This window comes from Ambystoma mexicanum, chromosome 2q, assembly GCF_040938575.1.
Source record: "Ambystoma mexicanum isolate Mex_15411 chromosome 2q, UKY_AmexF1_1, whole genome shotgun sequence".
NCBI classification, from domain to species: domain Eukaryota; kingdom Metazoa; phylum Chordata; class Amphibia; order Caudata; family Ambystomatidae; genus Ambystoma; species Ambystoma mexicanum.
The window spans coordinates 1,230,312,499-1,230,329,472 of record NC_090924.1 but is presented as its reverse complement, the minus strand read 5'-3'; the positions used below and the strand labels follow the sequence as shown (position 1 = coordinate 1,230,329,472).

Sequence of the window (16,974 nt, the reverse complement as noted above, 5' to 3'; positions counted from 1 at the left end):
GTAAGGATGCCCATCAAAACAATGGCAGCAAGGATTAGAGCTGTCAAGCAAAATCCTCCTGTCAAATTCAACTCCTAAAAATAGCAGTACCAGGTTTGGACACAAGCCAGCGCTAGCGGTCTAAACTCTGACAGTAGAACTGTACTTCAGGAGTTGCCAGCCTCCTGAGACAGCTGGAAACTTCAAAGCCTTTTTGGTTAATTAAAAATGTAAACACCTGCTGTTCCCAGAAGACAGGCTGATTCAATTAACATTGCAAGAGGCCGGGAAACCTTCTCACCTCAGAACTACACACAAGAAGCCAGGAGATCACATGGACATGCTAACCAAATGCAGAGTGGCCCCCTGGCCTGCTGACCTCAGCCGACACAATAGACTCTTTCTATTGAATAGAGTATGCTGATTTGAGTGTTGACTGTAAACAGAGCTCTGTCTGGAAGAAGAGACATGTGATCCCTGACTCCCAGGTTTCTGGGGGCGGACCCAAACAATGAAGTGAATTCAATTGAAGGCAAATATATGTTTTATAAAAAACACTGATAACTAATTGTAACCAGATGACAGAAATGTACAACTTTGGGATCTTTAAATTGACACATTCACTCCCAGTTCAAAACTAGACTGGTCGCTCTGTGATGTTCTGAGCCAAAACCCTGCTAATTATTAATACTACAGATATTGTGTTTATGCTAAAGAACTAGTAAATTAATGGAATATGGGTAGAAAGGTGGTGTACATGTGTGCCATTTTTGGTAAACGTCCGATATTGGTAAATCAACTAAAAATGAAAATAAGTTGTCATTTTTGAATGAGAGCCCCCAGGAAGATCAGAGTTGGGCCAGAATGTACCTTACATAATCTGTAATATGTACATGTAATGTCAAACAACTGTGTATCTGGGAAATATGTATAGTTATGAAAAATGATTTCTAAGGTAAAAGCAAAGCGGCGTTTCTTCAATAGATCGTAAATGGCTGACATCACTCTGACACACTATCCTTTCTCAAATCAGGGACCAAAGAATCCTTTGGCCTATCAAATCTTGAGAGGGTTGGGAATGCAGAATTAGCCGACCCACCCATTTTCAAAACACATAAAAAGAGCCACTGGAAGCCAGACAGGGACTTTCAATTCCCATTTCCTTGCGGAGCACGCTGACATACGACTTCACATCCAGAGATTCAGACTTCAAATCCATCAATCTCCAGAGACCGGTGCCTGACAGACCCAGAGAGCAGAGAGACCAGAGATCGCTGTGAGCAGAACCAGGCAGAGACCGTCCGTGGCCAGGGAACCGCGGTCCAAACCTGTTGACCAGATCTGTAACGAGGCTCAGTCCTTCCAAAATTAAGAGTGAGTATCCTTAGGACTGTGAAAAAACCCAATCTCTTAGTTTAAAATAATCTAATTCAAACTATTTTAACCTATTGAGAACTGCATCATAGAAATCGTGTCCCTTCCTTTTGATTCAAAGCTGAAAAATTGTCTTCTGTCATTCTGAAACTGTAATTTCAATTCTGAAAATCTACTTCCACTAAATCCTCTGTATCTCTTGAACCGTTGGTGCTAGGAACGAAATTTAACTGTCATTTTAAAGCTAAGATTCTGGGCTTTCCAGACTCGACTTATTCATTATACCTTTTCCCAAAATCGCGCTTGACGCACTCAGAAAAAATTGCTGCGATTTGCAATTTGGCTCAAATTTCTTCACGTGTCAAAATATTTGTCCTTGCTTTCCTTTGCTGAAATTCGTTTGCAACCTGACAATCATTCATAGAGCATTGCTAAAGTGAGCCTGAACTAATTTAAAGTAGCCATCACTCACCCTGAACCTCTAGAGGGAATAAAAATCATTTTAGTATATTTTTCACTTCATTGCATACCACCTTGAAAGTACTTTGCCTGTGTTTAAAATCAGCCTTGTGATCTAAGATTGCTAGGGGGGAACTGAATTCGGATTGTATTGTAATTGTATTCCTGAAGACTGTGTGTGTTACTTCCACCTCCTTACATTGCATAGAGGGGGGGTGAATTGCCAAAATGGGAAAAGTGATTATATTATGTTTTGCTGAAATCATATCAAGTTTATTCCTGTGTTGCTTCTTTTCCGCCTTGCATTTCCTTGTACCATATAAAGCATTCTCTGATACCTTATTCCCAGGTTCCTAGTCATAAGTCACCAGAACTGTGCTATTGTAGGATTACCTATTGCTGATTACTGCTCATATTCACAAGTGTGATATCAAATATTAATTTGGTATAAAAGTGTGATATATATATTGTTTAATTCTCAAATAAACCTTTTAAATTTGCAAAACAAACTTACTTCTTGGCTCATTGGGGTCAGGGGGATTCTAAGAGAGGGGTGTTATGTAAGGATGGTCATCCAGAGTAGACGAACTGGACATAAAAATATATAAATAAGGGCTTCCCTTGAGCAATCCCAGACAAGGCACTGACTTAGTGGGACTGCTTGATTGGAGTCTTTAACAGGGTATTCTTCTTCTCTGAGGCTTCACAGTTACTGATTTATGCTGTCAGTAAAGAGCAAATTAAATGTAGGGGCTAAACATACCTCTGACTCATTAGTAATCTCCCCACTAGATGCAACCAACACACAGGCACAATTATCCACTTGGAGCAGCCAAATTGCCTTAACCAGGTCCTTGGCCATCTTCACAATGTCCACTAAGGTATCCCACAACAACTCACTGGAGACTACATCAAAAGAGGCTTCGAGACCCACAAAGAAAGATAGCAATCACCCTGCCGCCACTTATGTCAACATGCTACATTTTTAGGAGCGCTGTTTGGAAACCCTAATCTATGGTAATTATTTGCTTCTGAAAAAACTGCCTAAACTGAAGAAATCATAAAGTCGGGCCACATCCAATCTTACACCCTCTGCAGAAATGAACCTCCGCAGAAACTTAGCTACAGTGGCAGTCTTATACGGGAATAGTGGTGGGGAGGCTAGTATAACGCTCTTTGTATATCTAGATGATTTTGTTAACCCCACATCCTCAAGATCTTGGCTACTTAGTGCATGCTAAAAAGGAATTTATCAACACCAGTAACAATGGGGTCCAGAACCCCAATTCTGTGCTAAATAAATCCATGAGTAGTGGATCCAGCTGAGGAGTCTAAAGTATTTTCTGGTTGACAGATGCTGGGCAAATAAAAACTGGGTAGAGGACTCTTCTTAAATCTGGCATATGACACCCCAATCTGCTGTATGTGGGGACTTGATGTTTATCAATATTGTCACCAGTTTTCACAAAGTAGTGTTTAAAAGTAGTGCAGGGGGCATTTTTGGAGTCATAGATGAAGTAATTCAATGTCATGCCTTCATAACATGTGTGAAATTGTCATCCGCCGAGCTGATTGGCGGTTACTTCTGCGTTGGCGGCTCCGTCGCGGAAGGCAATACCACTCGTTCCAGCATGTTTCATCAATACGCGCTGTGTGGGTCTAGTCGTTGCCCAAGATGGTAGCCGCTGAGAGGTACCAATTCATTCCTCTCCCAGCAACCGTTGCGTTGCAACCCCTGAATTTTGGCTTCCGCTTCTCTTTGGGTCAAGGGCTAGTTTTTTCCACTTCCTCGGCTTGCGCTTAGCCGCTCTCTATCCCTCTGGTCCGCGCTCCTTGCGTTCCACTTACCTCCCTCTTTCTTTAGCTGTCGGCCCCTCTCTTCTTCCGGCTGCTATCCTGCTCGCTCAATTTGTCCGCGGCCAGTCCTTCTTCCTGCTTTCCTCCTACCACCTCCTTTCTCTTCTTTTCCTTGCCTCCGCTCCTTATCGTCTCTAGGTGTTTCATAGTTTTTCCGCCTGTCCTTGCAGAGATTTAGTTACGAGGAACTTGCTCTGGATCCTCTTAGGATTTCCCCTGCTGGCTCCATCAGCTAATACTTGATATCTGATCTCCCTGGAACTCTTCATCGTAGCATAAGGGTTTTTTCTGCCTCCTCGGCTTTTTCCCTTAAGGCCTGATCACGGGAGCAGAGCCTCAGGACTGCTGGTTTCAAGAGCATTCACTGTGGCTTCCTCTCGTGACAGGCACACTTCATCTAAAAAGGAGAGAGATTATCTGGCACGTCGCCATCTCAGTCCAGAAGATTTGGAAACCTGCGACACAGGTGAGGGGAGTGGGGAGGAAGAAGGGCTAGAAGAATCATCAGAACAGCTCAGTAATGCACCTATTCCTACCTGTATGATTCTGGTAAAGTGATACCACAGATGGCACTCCATTTTTAAAGAGCCCATAAGATACTGGACATAACACAGAAATACCTTGTATGGTATCATTACTGTCTGTGATATTCGAAATTTATCACTGGACGACATTCACATTCACAGACCAAAAAGTGACTACGATAAAATTGCTGTTAATTATTTAAATATGAACGGTGACAAATTCATTAATATCTGTAATTTCTTCATTACCACTGGACATCACCTTTACAGAAAATAACATAACAGCTGTAAATATGACCGTAATGAAAGTCCCCAACAGTAGGATCAGCTCTGAACTAATCTTAAAAAGTGTCAAACCCAGAGCTAGCTACTGCTCAAAACGTTTAGTTAATTCATTATTCATGTACTTTGACAAAACACATGAAAACAAATAAATTACATTTCCTACAGCTCCATGAAACAGTGTTTGAAATGATGTAAGACTACATACCAGAAGCAAACCAAACATACGCTACAACGATGGCAGGAACATGCCAATGTATCAGGTTACTTTTCATCCATGAAACATGCTTAGCAATGCACTGTTGGAGGTGATGGCCTTGTTACTGTGTGTTGTTGCTGGACTCTTCCTTGCATACAGTTGCTGTACTCCTGGTAGCATCCTTCTAGCTCAGGTGCCTAGATTCTGGGGGTTCTCAAACTGCTTTCCTGGCCAAGAAATCTCAGTGGCTGCTAGCCGCTCTTTCTATGCTGTATTGTGGAATGTTCTGGTTCATCTCCAGTAATTGCAAGCTCACGGGCTCTTTTCTTCATGGCTTGCTGTTCCCTCCTGCTCACCTAGGCTTACCCAAGATCCTGGATAGGTCCTGTAGAGTTCTTCTCAACTGCCCTGGTGCCTCTGTCATCGTGCATGTCTCCACTTGGTCTGGATTCGGTCATGGATTTCAGCCCCTTCATCTGCAGACCACCGTTAGCCTAACCTAATCCTGACAATGTGAATGACCTATGCGCCTACGAGTCCTGGTCCATTTTGGTAGCTGACACCACTGTGATTACTCTGCCATTTGTACCTAGACCCTGGTGCTACAGGTATTTCTGTTCCCAGGTGATCCTTGGATCCAGTTGTGCTTTCCATTGGAAAGAGTGGGCTTTGCTCTCCCTTTGCAACCAGCTTTACCCGGCCGTCTGATTCATAAAACACGGGTATAAATGTTGCTTAAGGGGTCCTTCTGGTTTCCCATTTGTCTGGTTGCCCCTCCTGCTGCATCTATGTGGTAAAATAAGATCTAAGCCATCTTTTCCACATAACTGCAGCAAGGACAATAGGTTTCCCCCGCTGATTCCCTCTGGTGAAGCCTTTGTAAACCACAAATCTTCTGAAACACGATTTTAAAAGGTTCATACAAGAAGGGAAGCATTTCCTAAACAAAAAGTATAATTTTAGGTAGTAACAGTGATTTAGTACACATTATAATACAACAATTCACCACAGTTTACTCTTTCCCTCGGAAAATAATAGTGTTACTGTACACACTTGTGTTTACTAACAGAGACCTTGTCAGGCCCTAGAATGTAATTCTAATTGTATTTTGTGGTTGTTGCCCTTTGAGCACCTTTCTAAGAGCCATGAATGTCTAGAACATCTGAAATAGGGTAGTTCTCGATAGTATATTATATTCATTTGTTTTTTAAATCTATTACTATGTTTCTCTGTCAGTATATTACTTTCAATGTATTTGTTTTATGGTGATGTGAACCACAATAATTATTATATATAAAGCGGTAGCAGCCCTGTAGTTACGGTTAAGTTTCTCAACCTATTGTAAGAGCACTTTTTGGGCGGCTTAAAACGTTTGCGCTGTTTGACAAATCCTCACAAAATGCTGCAAAAGAAAGTATATGGCAACCTCAGAATGATTTTGCCAAGTTTGGTGATGTTTCATCCAGGGGTGTGGGGGCAAAGTCATAGGGGGATCCCAAAATGTTTAAATCCTCATAAATGCAATGGAATTTATTTTTGCTTACACCTACAGCCCAAAACGCTGTACAGATTTTCACCAAACTTGCACTGAGGAGCGTCGGCTTGGTCCCAAAAGCCTGCTTTTGCAAATTTGGTCAAAACCAATTGAGTGTTTTTTTTTAAAAAATTGCCAAAAAGTAGGTACAAATAAATGTGTGATATCTGGGTCCGGATCACAGACTAATTTCCTGATTCGGAGTCCGCGGACACCTCCGGACCAATCAGAGGGTGGGTTGATTGTCCGCGCACATCAAAGACGCACGCTGATTGGATAATCAAAAACGTAAGGTGCGTCAATATTTTTGAAACAGTCGTCTTATTGGATCCGCGGACAGCCGCCATTGTCCGCGACAGCACAGTGTGTGAAAGTCTGGAAATTACATTTGGGGTTATTTTGTGGCCGAAAGAGGGCTTGAAAAGGGTGGGGGAGTGGAAAAAAGGTAATAAGGAGCAGTCTTTATAGGTGGAAAAAGCAGTGCAAGTGCCGCTGAGTCTGCGGTCAATTTTACCATCCGCGGATGTTATTGGGAGTGTGGTGGTTCAGGGTGAGTATTGTTATTTGAAGGTGTATTGTACGTACTTGTTATATGGTTTCATTCTAGTGTGGTGGTTGTGTATAGTAATTATAGGTACGTAATATGGTGGAATGATATAATTGAAGTGTATACAGTGTTTATGGTTGTTGTACAATTGAAGATAGTGTATTTAAGGAATATGTATTTGTTTGTGAAGATAAAAAATAAGATCATACTTGGTATGGTTACTTAGGTCTCTATCACAGCCTTGGTGGCATCACTGTGGTAATTGCGTGGGGATACCGCCAAGACAAATAGCGTTACCGCTACTCGGTCCGGCACGATTTGTGCTGGATCCCGAGTAGCGGTAAGGTTGTAACTCCCCAGAGTCCATAGGCAGTGGTCGAAGTGGGCGGGAGCGGTAGCGAGCGGTGATCCTTTACTTTAAAAAAAATTAAGTTTGACTCTTCCCATATTTAAAAAAAAAAGAAACCGATCCGGAATTGTTTTGTTTTAAAAAGGAAACAGTTGAACATTGCACTTCAGTGCACTGCACTGAACGTTCCCTTAAACAGCAGCTGCATTTGTTTGGGGGTTTGTATTGTGCGTGGAAGGGGGTGTGGCAATGACATTTGTGGGGAGTGGGACAGGCCAGCAGGGAACATAGTTCCACTACTTACTTTCCTGCACATCAATCACTGTCTATAGGACTCTATGGGGAATTTTGGTGCTATTACTGCCGGGGGTAATAGCCCCAAAAATTCAGATGAAAAAGGAGAGAAAGTACAGAGTTTGGGCGTCATCACAAGTTGGGCGGTAGTCCTTAAATGCAGCAGTAACAATATTACTGCCTGGAATACCGGTCCACCCAATCACGACCGTGCAAAATCAACACCGGACCCAAAAGGGACCAGCGTTAATACAGCCAAAGTTATTAAAGCCAGGGGTAATACCACCGACAATACAGCGCGTTATCACAGACCTATCACAACCCCATTTCCAGCTCTATTACTTCCTGAAAACCAGCGACAATACAGCTGGAATGACCCCCAGCCTCCTGCTGGAGGTAAATGAACTCAGGTGCAAGGAATAAAGCTACAGGTGCATAATATGCACACCAGAGACCCACCCAGGCCTCACGCACACTTTTCAACACCATGCTGCCATACTCTGCTGGGAGCTTTGACATGCAGTTCAAGTACTGATTGCATTGTGGTGGGGTGTGGCTCTAGTAGTCTCCACCAGTTCTTGCATAGATTAACCAATCTGAATCTAACATCATGCACTCTAAGTTGAACATTGTCTTGAATTAATAGGACTTTCCTGATCCTGTTCTCTTTTTCTTTTTTTTCCCCAGTTCTAGAAATCTTTTGTTTCTCCTTCATCTTCCGGTGCCCATTTTATGTTATGGAACAGTTTCTAAAACCTACATGTAAATGTCCCCACCACTAAGCTTAGACTTGTCTTGAACTGATTTGCGTATCCCCCCGGAAGATGGCTGTAGAACGTATTTCCTTATTTGTACTCCTTCCTTTTTAGATGTTTCAATGTTTATGTATTATTGATGGTGTGCTCAGTTTCCGAGCTACTTATTGTTTTGTAATTGTTTGTATGTCAGCGCCCTTAAACCTTAGGGTTAGTGGAGCGCGGTATAAATACATTTCAATTCAATTAATTTCAACATGCTGCGCCTGGAGCTACAGATGCTAGGCAACCAGGGCAAGGCACAGGGAGCACAGGAGCAGGGGTGGAATAAGAATGAGGAGGAGGAGAAGGAGGCCAGCCCCAGCAAGGCATGCACCCATCCACCGAGTCAGGCTATCACCCTGGCCGGCTGGATAGGGCAACCATCACTGATCTGCTGGCCATGATACAAAATGACATTGGGAGCAGGATTGTCATCCTCGCAGTGGTGCTCCCATTGGTCAAGCTGGTGGCAGTCCTGCAGTTCCTGGGGATGGGCACCTTTCAGCACTCTGTGGCCATGATGCACGGCATGGCCCAGTTGACATTCAGTGCAGTCCTGGGCCAGGTGCTGGTTGCCCTGCTGCGCCTTGTCAACCTCTGTCGATGGCCCTATTGCATAAGCGGACAACCCGAACAGTCATATAGACCGCAGACTATTAATTGGGTTTTTAAAAACAAGGAATTTATCACAGAATAATGTATGCATACATATGAAGACCCACAATGCATACAAATCAGAGGCACATACAGCAAAACTGAGGCCTGCTTATTGTCCCATGTATGTGCACCATGAGCTGAGACCAAACCCTAAGAAAAGTACTTTTCATATTCTGACTGTCAGTGAACAAAACAAACTGGCCTAGATATGTCATTGAACAAAAACAAGTGGCCCAGGTATGTGATGTCATCAGTGATGTCATCAACGACATTTGTAATGTCATTTTTGATGTCCTGGGAGATAGTCTTAACAATGCACGGTGGTGGCCGAGTTATGGTTGCTTAGCGTACCATAACTGGTGAATTTCTGGTTTCTTTTTCGATTTTACTTGTAACAATAACATCCCTTTCACAACATTTCTTCACTGAACTTCATAGGTTTTTACATGTGCATCCTAATTTCCTACACGTTCCTTATACCTATTCCGATACGCCATATCTTTCATAAATACAAGTCTTTTTTATACTATAAATATCTTGTATATCATTCTCTCATATTTTTTTTTAAAACCCTAATAGGTAGTTTGTAACTATAGGAATGTTTGGAGTCTGGTCCTGCAATGGATGATGTTCGGTGATGTCGCGCCGTGTCGAGACCTGTCCGGTCTTGTGTGACAGACTTTTAATTAGAATGCGCACATCACCCGTCTGGCGTGATGACGTGTTCCCGATTAGAGTTCCTGCTTTCTGGAAATTTTGAAACTGCATTTTGGGCCTATCTAGGAAGTAGTTTCAAGTGACCACTGTGCCATTCCCCACCTCCTAGCAACATTCTTAACACTATCAACTTTCTACATATTTTTATGCTGTTTTTTGCTTGCCGACATTCGTGAACATCTGACAACATCACAGACTACCACAGACAGCGTCACGTGACCACGTGCAGCATGATGACGTGTCTGCAAATGGGTCCGTGCTTCGTGGACATTTTGAAACTGCATTTTCGGCTGATCTAGAAAGTTTCAAGTTAAAAGTTTACACTTCTACAGCTTGGACGACTATTGGCACACCTACTATTTAACTTCAAAAATGGCATCCATCATGATGATCCCTTCTCCCCAGGGCACACCACCACCACCACCACAAGCTGGAGTGCTTGAACAGGGGAACTGGAGTGACTAGCACAGGTAGTATAACTCAGTGGCAATGCGTTTGTCTTGGAAGCAAGACTACGAAGAACAGCACAAGTTTGAATCCTGGGTCCACGCTTAGAAACCTCTTCAGTATTAAGCGCATTATGAAAAACAATTTATAATTATAATTATGCAGAGGAGGATCAACAGGACCAGGACGATGAGATAGAGGAAATGCCTTCCTCCAGCACCCAAAGGGAATTGGGGGTGTGACAGTTCTTTAAAACCGTACAATAGGTACCAGAGGCTTGGGATGCCCATGTTGAACGCATTGAGTTTGGAATCATACTCAGTCGTGGACAACTCGGGCAGTACTCTTTTGGTACCAGCTCCATGCACCTCCACATCCACTCAAACCATCCAGATGCTCTGAGAAAGGCTACCTCATCTTCCTCAACCGCTCCTGCCACATCACAAGCTACTCCTTTTGGAACAAAAAAATTATCTTATAGACTCCATCTGCTTTACATTTTTCAGTAAAGTAGTTAGACTCAATAGGATTCTACAACATTCCCATTAGCATTTTGTACTTTGCTAATGGAAATAATGGACAATTGTATACTAGAGAAAAATACTTTTCTCTAGCATACAATAAGGAGTTTAATCCACAGGCCTTTGAAACTGTCCATGGGCTCTGCAGTCCCCTTTGCATGCCAGGCATCCTTAAAAAGACCCGGATGGCACGCAGACACCATCGCACTGGGCAGTCTTTCTACCTTTTCAACTTTTATGTTTGTAACACTCCCTCATTTGCTCCTTTCAAATAGTCAGACATCCATCAACCAATCACATCCAAAAACTCTACATGTAATCCTTTCATCTCAGTTCAACACTTCACATGTACTGTTGAACTCTTAGACTTCTTGTCTCCTGTTATTCACAGTCACCTCCATCAAAAACTACTGTGAAACTCTCCAAGATTCCTATTTACAGATTCAACACCCCCATGCACTGCTACACCCACTTAAACTACCCATGTGCTCTATCTCTTGCATATGCTGTCACTGTTCACAAATCGCAAGGTCAAACCCTAGATCACGCATTGATTGACATTGGTAGTACAGACTTCAAAGAAGGTACGAGTTATGTAGAACTTTCACATCTCCGTACACTCAATTGTTTATTCCTAGTTAACCTTGATGGAAACAAAGTCAGCGCTGAAATTGCTTGCATCCTAGAATATAACAGGCAGGCACTGTACACCCCATCTAGATATGTACCCTGTACCTCAAAAAAGAAAACATTTAAAAAGAAAACTAATACAAACAGAACCTATAGCAGATCTCCCAGCAATATGGCTGAAAAAACAGAGAACTGCTGCTTCATCAAATAATAAAACCACAAAAACCTCTAGTCCAAAAACAACTACATGTCCATCAGAATGCAAAGAGTCAAATATCTCTTCTAAAAAGCAACTGCGGGCCCATCAAAGGACATAGATGCACAACTCTCTGGTCCATTTGAATTCAGCAACACAACTGGAGTAAATTGCTATGCAAATGTAGAAATCAATCTTGTCTTCCAATTGCCACCATTTGTTCACAACATTTACTTGAACGGCTCAGATCAGTTGTGTTTGTAAATGCTTGTCCTTCATAAAAATGCCACAAATAATCCTGACAGCACTTACAGTGTCTCAGGTATAGGGCAAGAATTGGACTACTGTACAAGAATGGTTACATTCACTGTAAACACACAAGAAGATCCACAAGAATTCCTAATGTACTAACTACAAAAACATCCCTGTAAATTAAATCTTCCAGATTTTATACACGTGGAAACATAAATGAACTCTCTACAAACATGTTTTACAAGAGCACATCTCTAATTACAACTGTATTTTTTATGCGCTATGAATTTATTTCCCAATGTGCCAATGATTATTTCATGTCAATACAACAGTGTACCACACACTAGTGTTGTACCAAACATAGTACATGCAATCTACTATTTATGAGGGTGAAAAAAGTAAATCTATATGTACAATAGTATGCAATTAAAGGTTATAAACTATCTTGTTTAACAATTTATACTGTTTCTTTTTCACAGAAAAACTACTACAGAAAAAATTCCAGATTAACTACCATATGTAACTAATTAACCATGCCCAGTATTATCCTATATTTTTTTCTTCCAAAAGGAACAAATACAGATTCCATAAGCACTACCCTCAATTCTACTACAATCATAAACACCATATACACTTCAATTATATCATTCCACCATATTACAAACACTGTATACTCCCCCCACAATACCTATAATTACTCCACACATATTACTATGATCGTCGTGGTCAGTGTGTAGATTCTTGGGGTCATGACCTAAGTCCTTAACCCCAAGAATCTGTGCACTGGCTACAAAAAGTGGGCGGTAACACCGGCAGGGTTACCGCCGGGGCTGTAATGAGGCCCATTGTCTTGTGACCACTGGATTTGTCTTCTGTACAACCTACTCACCCTCATCTATACATGACAAGAATTAAAATATATTTAAGTAAAGCAAGATAAACTATTACTAATAACCATTCAATAAAGCACATTCTAAGAGTAATGCATCAATTAAAAAATTTCAATTTTATATACAACACATTTACATTCTTACTCTCAAATTATATGAATCCAAATAATAAAACATGATTGGTTATGGAAGGCTCATCAAAAAAAAAAAAATGTAAAAAAAAAAAGTCTTTATTGCAGATACGAAATTAAAAAATGCAATGCACTTATATCTACTCAGTGGGCCTCATTACAAGGTTGGTGGTCCGGAAACAAGGGTGCCGGTAAGCTTACCGACACCCTTGTTTCCAGACCCCCACACTACGAGTCTGCCTGCAGGGGCCGCTGCGCCAGGCAAGTCTGACCCTGCCAGGTGCATCGGCCCCGGTAGGCAGAGTCGTCACAGAAGCACCGTTAGCAACAGTGTTAAGTTTATGTTATGTTTGTGCTTGTAACGCACCAGAGCCCGCAGGTATCAGGGCACACATGTAACACCAAACAGGAGCCACGAAAACGGAAAGAACACAAATGAGTAATCTGGGCAGGAAGGGTCGATAGGCAGAAGCAGGTTTTCTATTTAATTAAAAGAGTCTTGAGCCTTTTTCGGAAGGTAGACAGGCTCTCCTCTGTGCGTATGTCGACTGGGATGTCATTCTAAGCAAGAGTAGCTATATGAACATGTGTTTGCAATCAAGGGGTTGTATTGTTTCATTCCAGATCCACGTAACCTGTTCACAGCTCACTGTGGGGTATTTTCCATCAAAATCTTAATCACAGTGCAAACAATTTTTATGAAACCCTAAACAATAGTGCTTGTTTACATTTGGTGAAGGCACCCTCTGTCACATAAATACATGGCAATTACTCCCATCTATCAGTGCTCAGATGCCTTCAGTTAGGGTTAAGTCAACAAAGTTCAATTCTCAACAGAAGAAAGAGAGTAAGCGCATGTTTTAAACAAATGTTCACTGCTTACTTACCAGGTGATGCCACATGAGCTCTGCATATATGGCCATCTCCAGAAAAGCCTGGTGGGCAGTCTCCACATGTGTAATGGTCTCCTAAATATAGGTCTTCAAAGCACTGAACTCCAGGGAAGCAGGGATTAGCAGCACATGGATTTTTCAAACCTGCCAAAATGTTGCTTTGCACTGCCGAACAAATAATACAGCATGTTAGCATTGGAAAAACAGGCAGCTTAGATCCAGTTACATTATCTAGGCTTTGTCTAATGTTTATTAATTAACTGTTGTGAGAAGTCCCTTTCTGTGGCATCTTTTGGTGTCCCGATTCAAGATTGTGAGTTCCAGTTTCAGTGTTGGCTTTAGATTCATATGTTGGTATTTATTTAGTCTATTTGATGAATATATTATGTTTGTACTTATTTATTATAGTTTTAATCTGCATCTGCTTTTTTTTAGAAATGTCTTAATAAACATATTTTTGACTGACTATATCATGTGATTATGTTTGATTGCATAACCTCAAGTTGCATTATGTAAAAACAAGTAGTACACCGTATTATGTTACCTCACCTATAACTGGTGCTCAAAGACCGCCTTAAAAAATAAAGTGATGAGAAAAACGAAGCTATCAGCTACATGAACACGCATTGGCAATGCCAACAGTTTTGGCTTTTACTGTTGTTCTTTGAATTTTGTATTTATAGGCACCAGAGTGCAAGGAGGAGAGTGCAAAGGTTTAAAGGAAGATGTAATAAGGAGTGCTAGGCGTGCAATTGAATGAGAAGGGGAATCGAGCAATGTAGGAAGTCATTAATGGAAGGTGCCAATGATGAGCAAGTTGAAATATGAGTGAGAAAGGGTGAGAGAGTAATAGAAAAAAAGAATGTGAGAGGAAGGATAACAGAAACAGTAAGGGCTGAGAGGAAAGTTGAGAGTTGGAGAAGACAGAAAATGTGATATCTTCAAGAGTGCCAGAGAGGCATCCACCGCACGTGTGGGGAGAGAGGGAGAGCGACAGCACACGCGCAGAGTGAGAGAAGGGAAGCGTCAGCGCCCGCCGTGAGAGAGAGAGTGACAGCACGTGGAGAGAGAGAGAGACAGCGTGCGGGGGGAGAGAGGGAAAATGCAGAGAGAGAGTTACAGCGTGTGGAGAGAGAGAGAGCGACAACGTGTGGAGAGAGCACAATTGTTGGAAAAATAGAGGATGCAGAATACTGGTGCTTCGTGGGAGTCCGGAGGATCTTCCAAAAGCTTTAGGCTAGTTTACAAGCAATGCACACAATCTGGTGTCCCTTTCCCTGGCTCTATGGTTTCCTGCAGAAACTCTGAGGAAATTCAACCAGCTCTGCATCCAGGTGGCTTACTTGGGAGTTAATTGGTCCCACCAACTCAAAGGGAGAAGTCGTCCTTGCAGGGCTTCTCTGTCAATGCAAACTTAGCAAGTAGTCACTGCAGCAGGGCTTCACCGGGCAAACCAACGGCCCAGGAGTTGTTGCAGGCGTCCTCTTCAAGCTCTCCTTCAGTTCCTTTGTCCAGTGGTCGACTCTGCCTTCCAAGCCAAAAGACTCCCCTTTTATTCAGTTATCTCCTTTTCATTCCAGCCTGGCTTTCACTCACAGAGCAGGGTGGCTGTCCTTGCTAAACAGTCAGCCAGCCAATCACCACTGAGTGCATTTGGGTCTCATAGGAGACTAAGCACAGGGAGTTTTGGGCAGCTTCCTTACTTCCTGCCTACCCCAGACACTCTGGAGCCAGAGGCGGGTTTCACTCCTGAACCTGAAGCCCGCCAAAGGCGAATGAACAAAGAGACCAAACCTGGTTTGTCACGCAGATGAAAACACGAGAAGGATCTTTCCACAAAGAAATGGCGAAAAAAGAAGACCGGGGACCATTTTAACAAAGGAGGCTCAGCGACATTTTGAAAAACATGGCTCCCGCGTTTTAACGTTACTGGAGCTGCGAACAGTTTGCGGTCGGGGTAAATCATCATAGTTCATACGAAAACCCCTGCCACCAGCCATTCTGAGAGGAAAGGGTAACATATAAATGTTACATGAGTAACTAGACATATGGGATACCAAGTAACCACTCCAGCACTCTATTGTAAGATAGGGTGTGCTGGGTCTAGCAAGTACAATGCTAAGTAAAGTCAATTTCACTTTACTGTTCTGGGAAACAGTAGTTTATCCCAGAGAAGGTATTTAAATCTTGGGAAATCTAAAAGACGTTCCTGTGCCACTGCACTGAAGGTGCTGTGTGACACAATTGTAAAAGATGATGCCTATGGAGTTTGTCAGATTCCATAACCAAAAGAAACACAGAGGTAAAATTCACACAAAAATACATGAGAGAGTGGGAAAAAGGGCATACTCTCTCCAGGTAAAAAAGTCCTCAGAATACAGCAAAGTTGCTGGGGTTCTCTAAAATTGAGGGAATTAGCACATTTTCGAGAATTCTCTCTAACACTCGTCGCCCCCATACTAAGGGACAGGAGGATTTAATCCACCCCTGGATGAATCTCCTTAATCCAGTCGGTCATACTTTCTGGAGTGACCATCAGCATTTGGTGATTACACCTTGACATGTGTTCAATGGTAAAATCAAACCCCTGTAGGCTGTTTGACTAGCTTCACAATTTACGATTCTCCCCCTTCATCTGCATTAACCATCTCAAGGGTTGGTGGTCTGTTTGAATCACAAAAGTAGATCCATACAAGTATGCTCTAAACTTCTTCAACAACCACACAATGGCAAAACATTCTCTTTCTATGGTTGCCCATCTTGTCCCAGGTTCCTTCAGTTTCCTACTGATGAAGCAGATTGTTCCCTGCCTTTCTCATCCAGCTGACTCAGAACTGCACCTCGGGATGATAGCTCAGGGGCAATGTGCTCGCCTTGGAAGCAAGATGACACGGAGCACCACAGGTTCGATCCCCAAGTCCGCGCTTAGAAACCTCTGAGTATTAAGTGCGTTATAAATAACCTATCATATCATATCATAACCTATCATACCTATACCTGTATTGGGAGTATCTGTCTGTACAATAAAGGATTGGCTGTAGTCAGGAGCTTTTAAGACTGGAGCTTGACAAAGGGCGTGTTTAAGTCCTTCAAATGCCTTAGTGCACTCCTCATTCCAGCTGACCTCCTTGGGGAATTTGGGTGAGGATATCACATTCAAGGGAGAAGCTATGGTCCCATAGTTCTCTCTGAAGTTCCTATAGTAACCTGTGAGACCTAAAAAGGCTCTCACTTGGGTTTGAGTAGTAGGGGGGCCCAGTCTTGGATGGCCTGTACTTTGCTAGGCAATGGTCTTATTTTACCTCCTCCTACCTCATGTCCAAGGTAGATCACTTTACCCTGACCAATTTGACATTTACTTGCCTTTGTGGTCAGATTGGCCTGCTCAAGAGCCTTCAATATATATCCTAGGTGGTCAAAATGTTCTTTCCAAGTAGGGCTGAAC

General features: G+C 42.4%; 1 protein-coding gene across 3 annotated transcripts in view; it reads right to left on the bottom strand.

Annotated features, from left to right (window-relative positions):
* The window catches only part of VWDE (von Willebrand factor D and EGF domains), a 550,953-nt gene that overhangs the window by 70,842 nt on the left and 463,137 nt on the right, over positions 1-16,974 (bottom strand). For all 3 annotated transcript variants that reach the window (XR_011303393.1, XM_069648623.1, XM_069648624.1), the window contains exon 21: positions 13,524-13,694. Coding sequence is in view for 2 of the 3 variants with exons in the window: in XM_069648623.1 (XP_069504724.1) it covers positions 13,524-13,694 (171 nt within the window). In the remaining variant the exon portion in view is untranslated. The remainder of the gene's footprint in view (positions 1-13,523; positions 13,695-16,974) is intronic.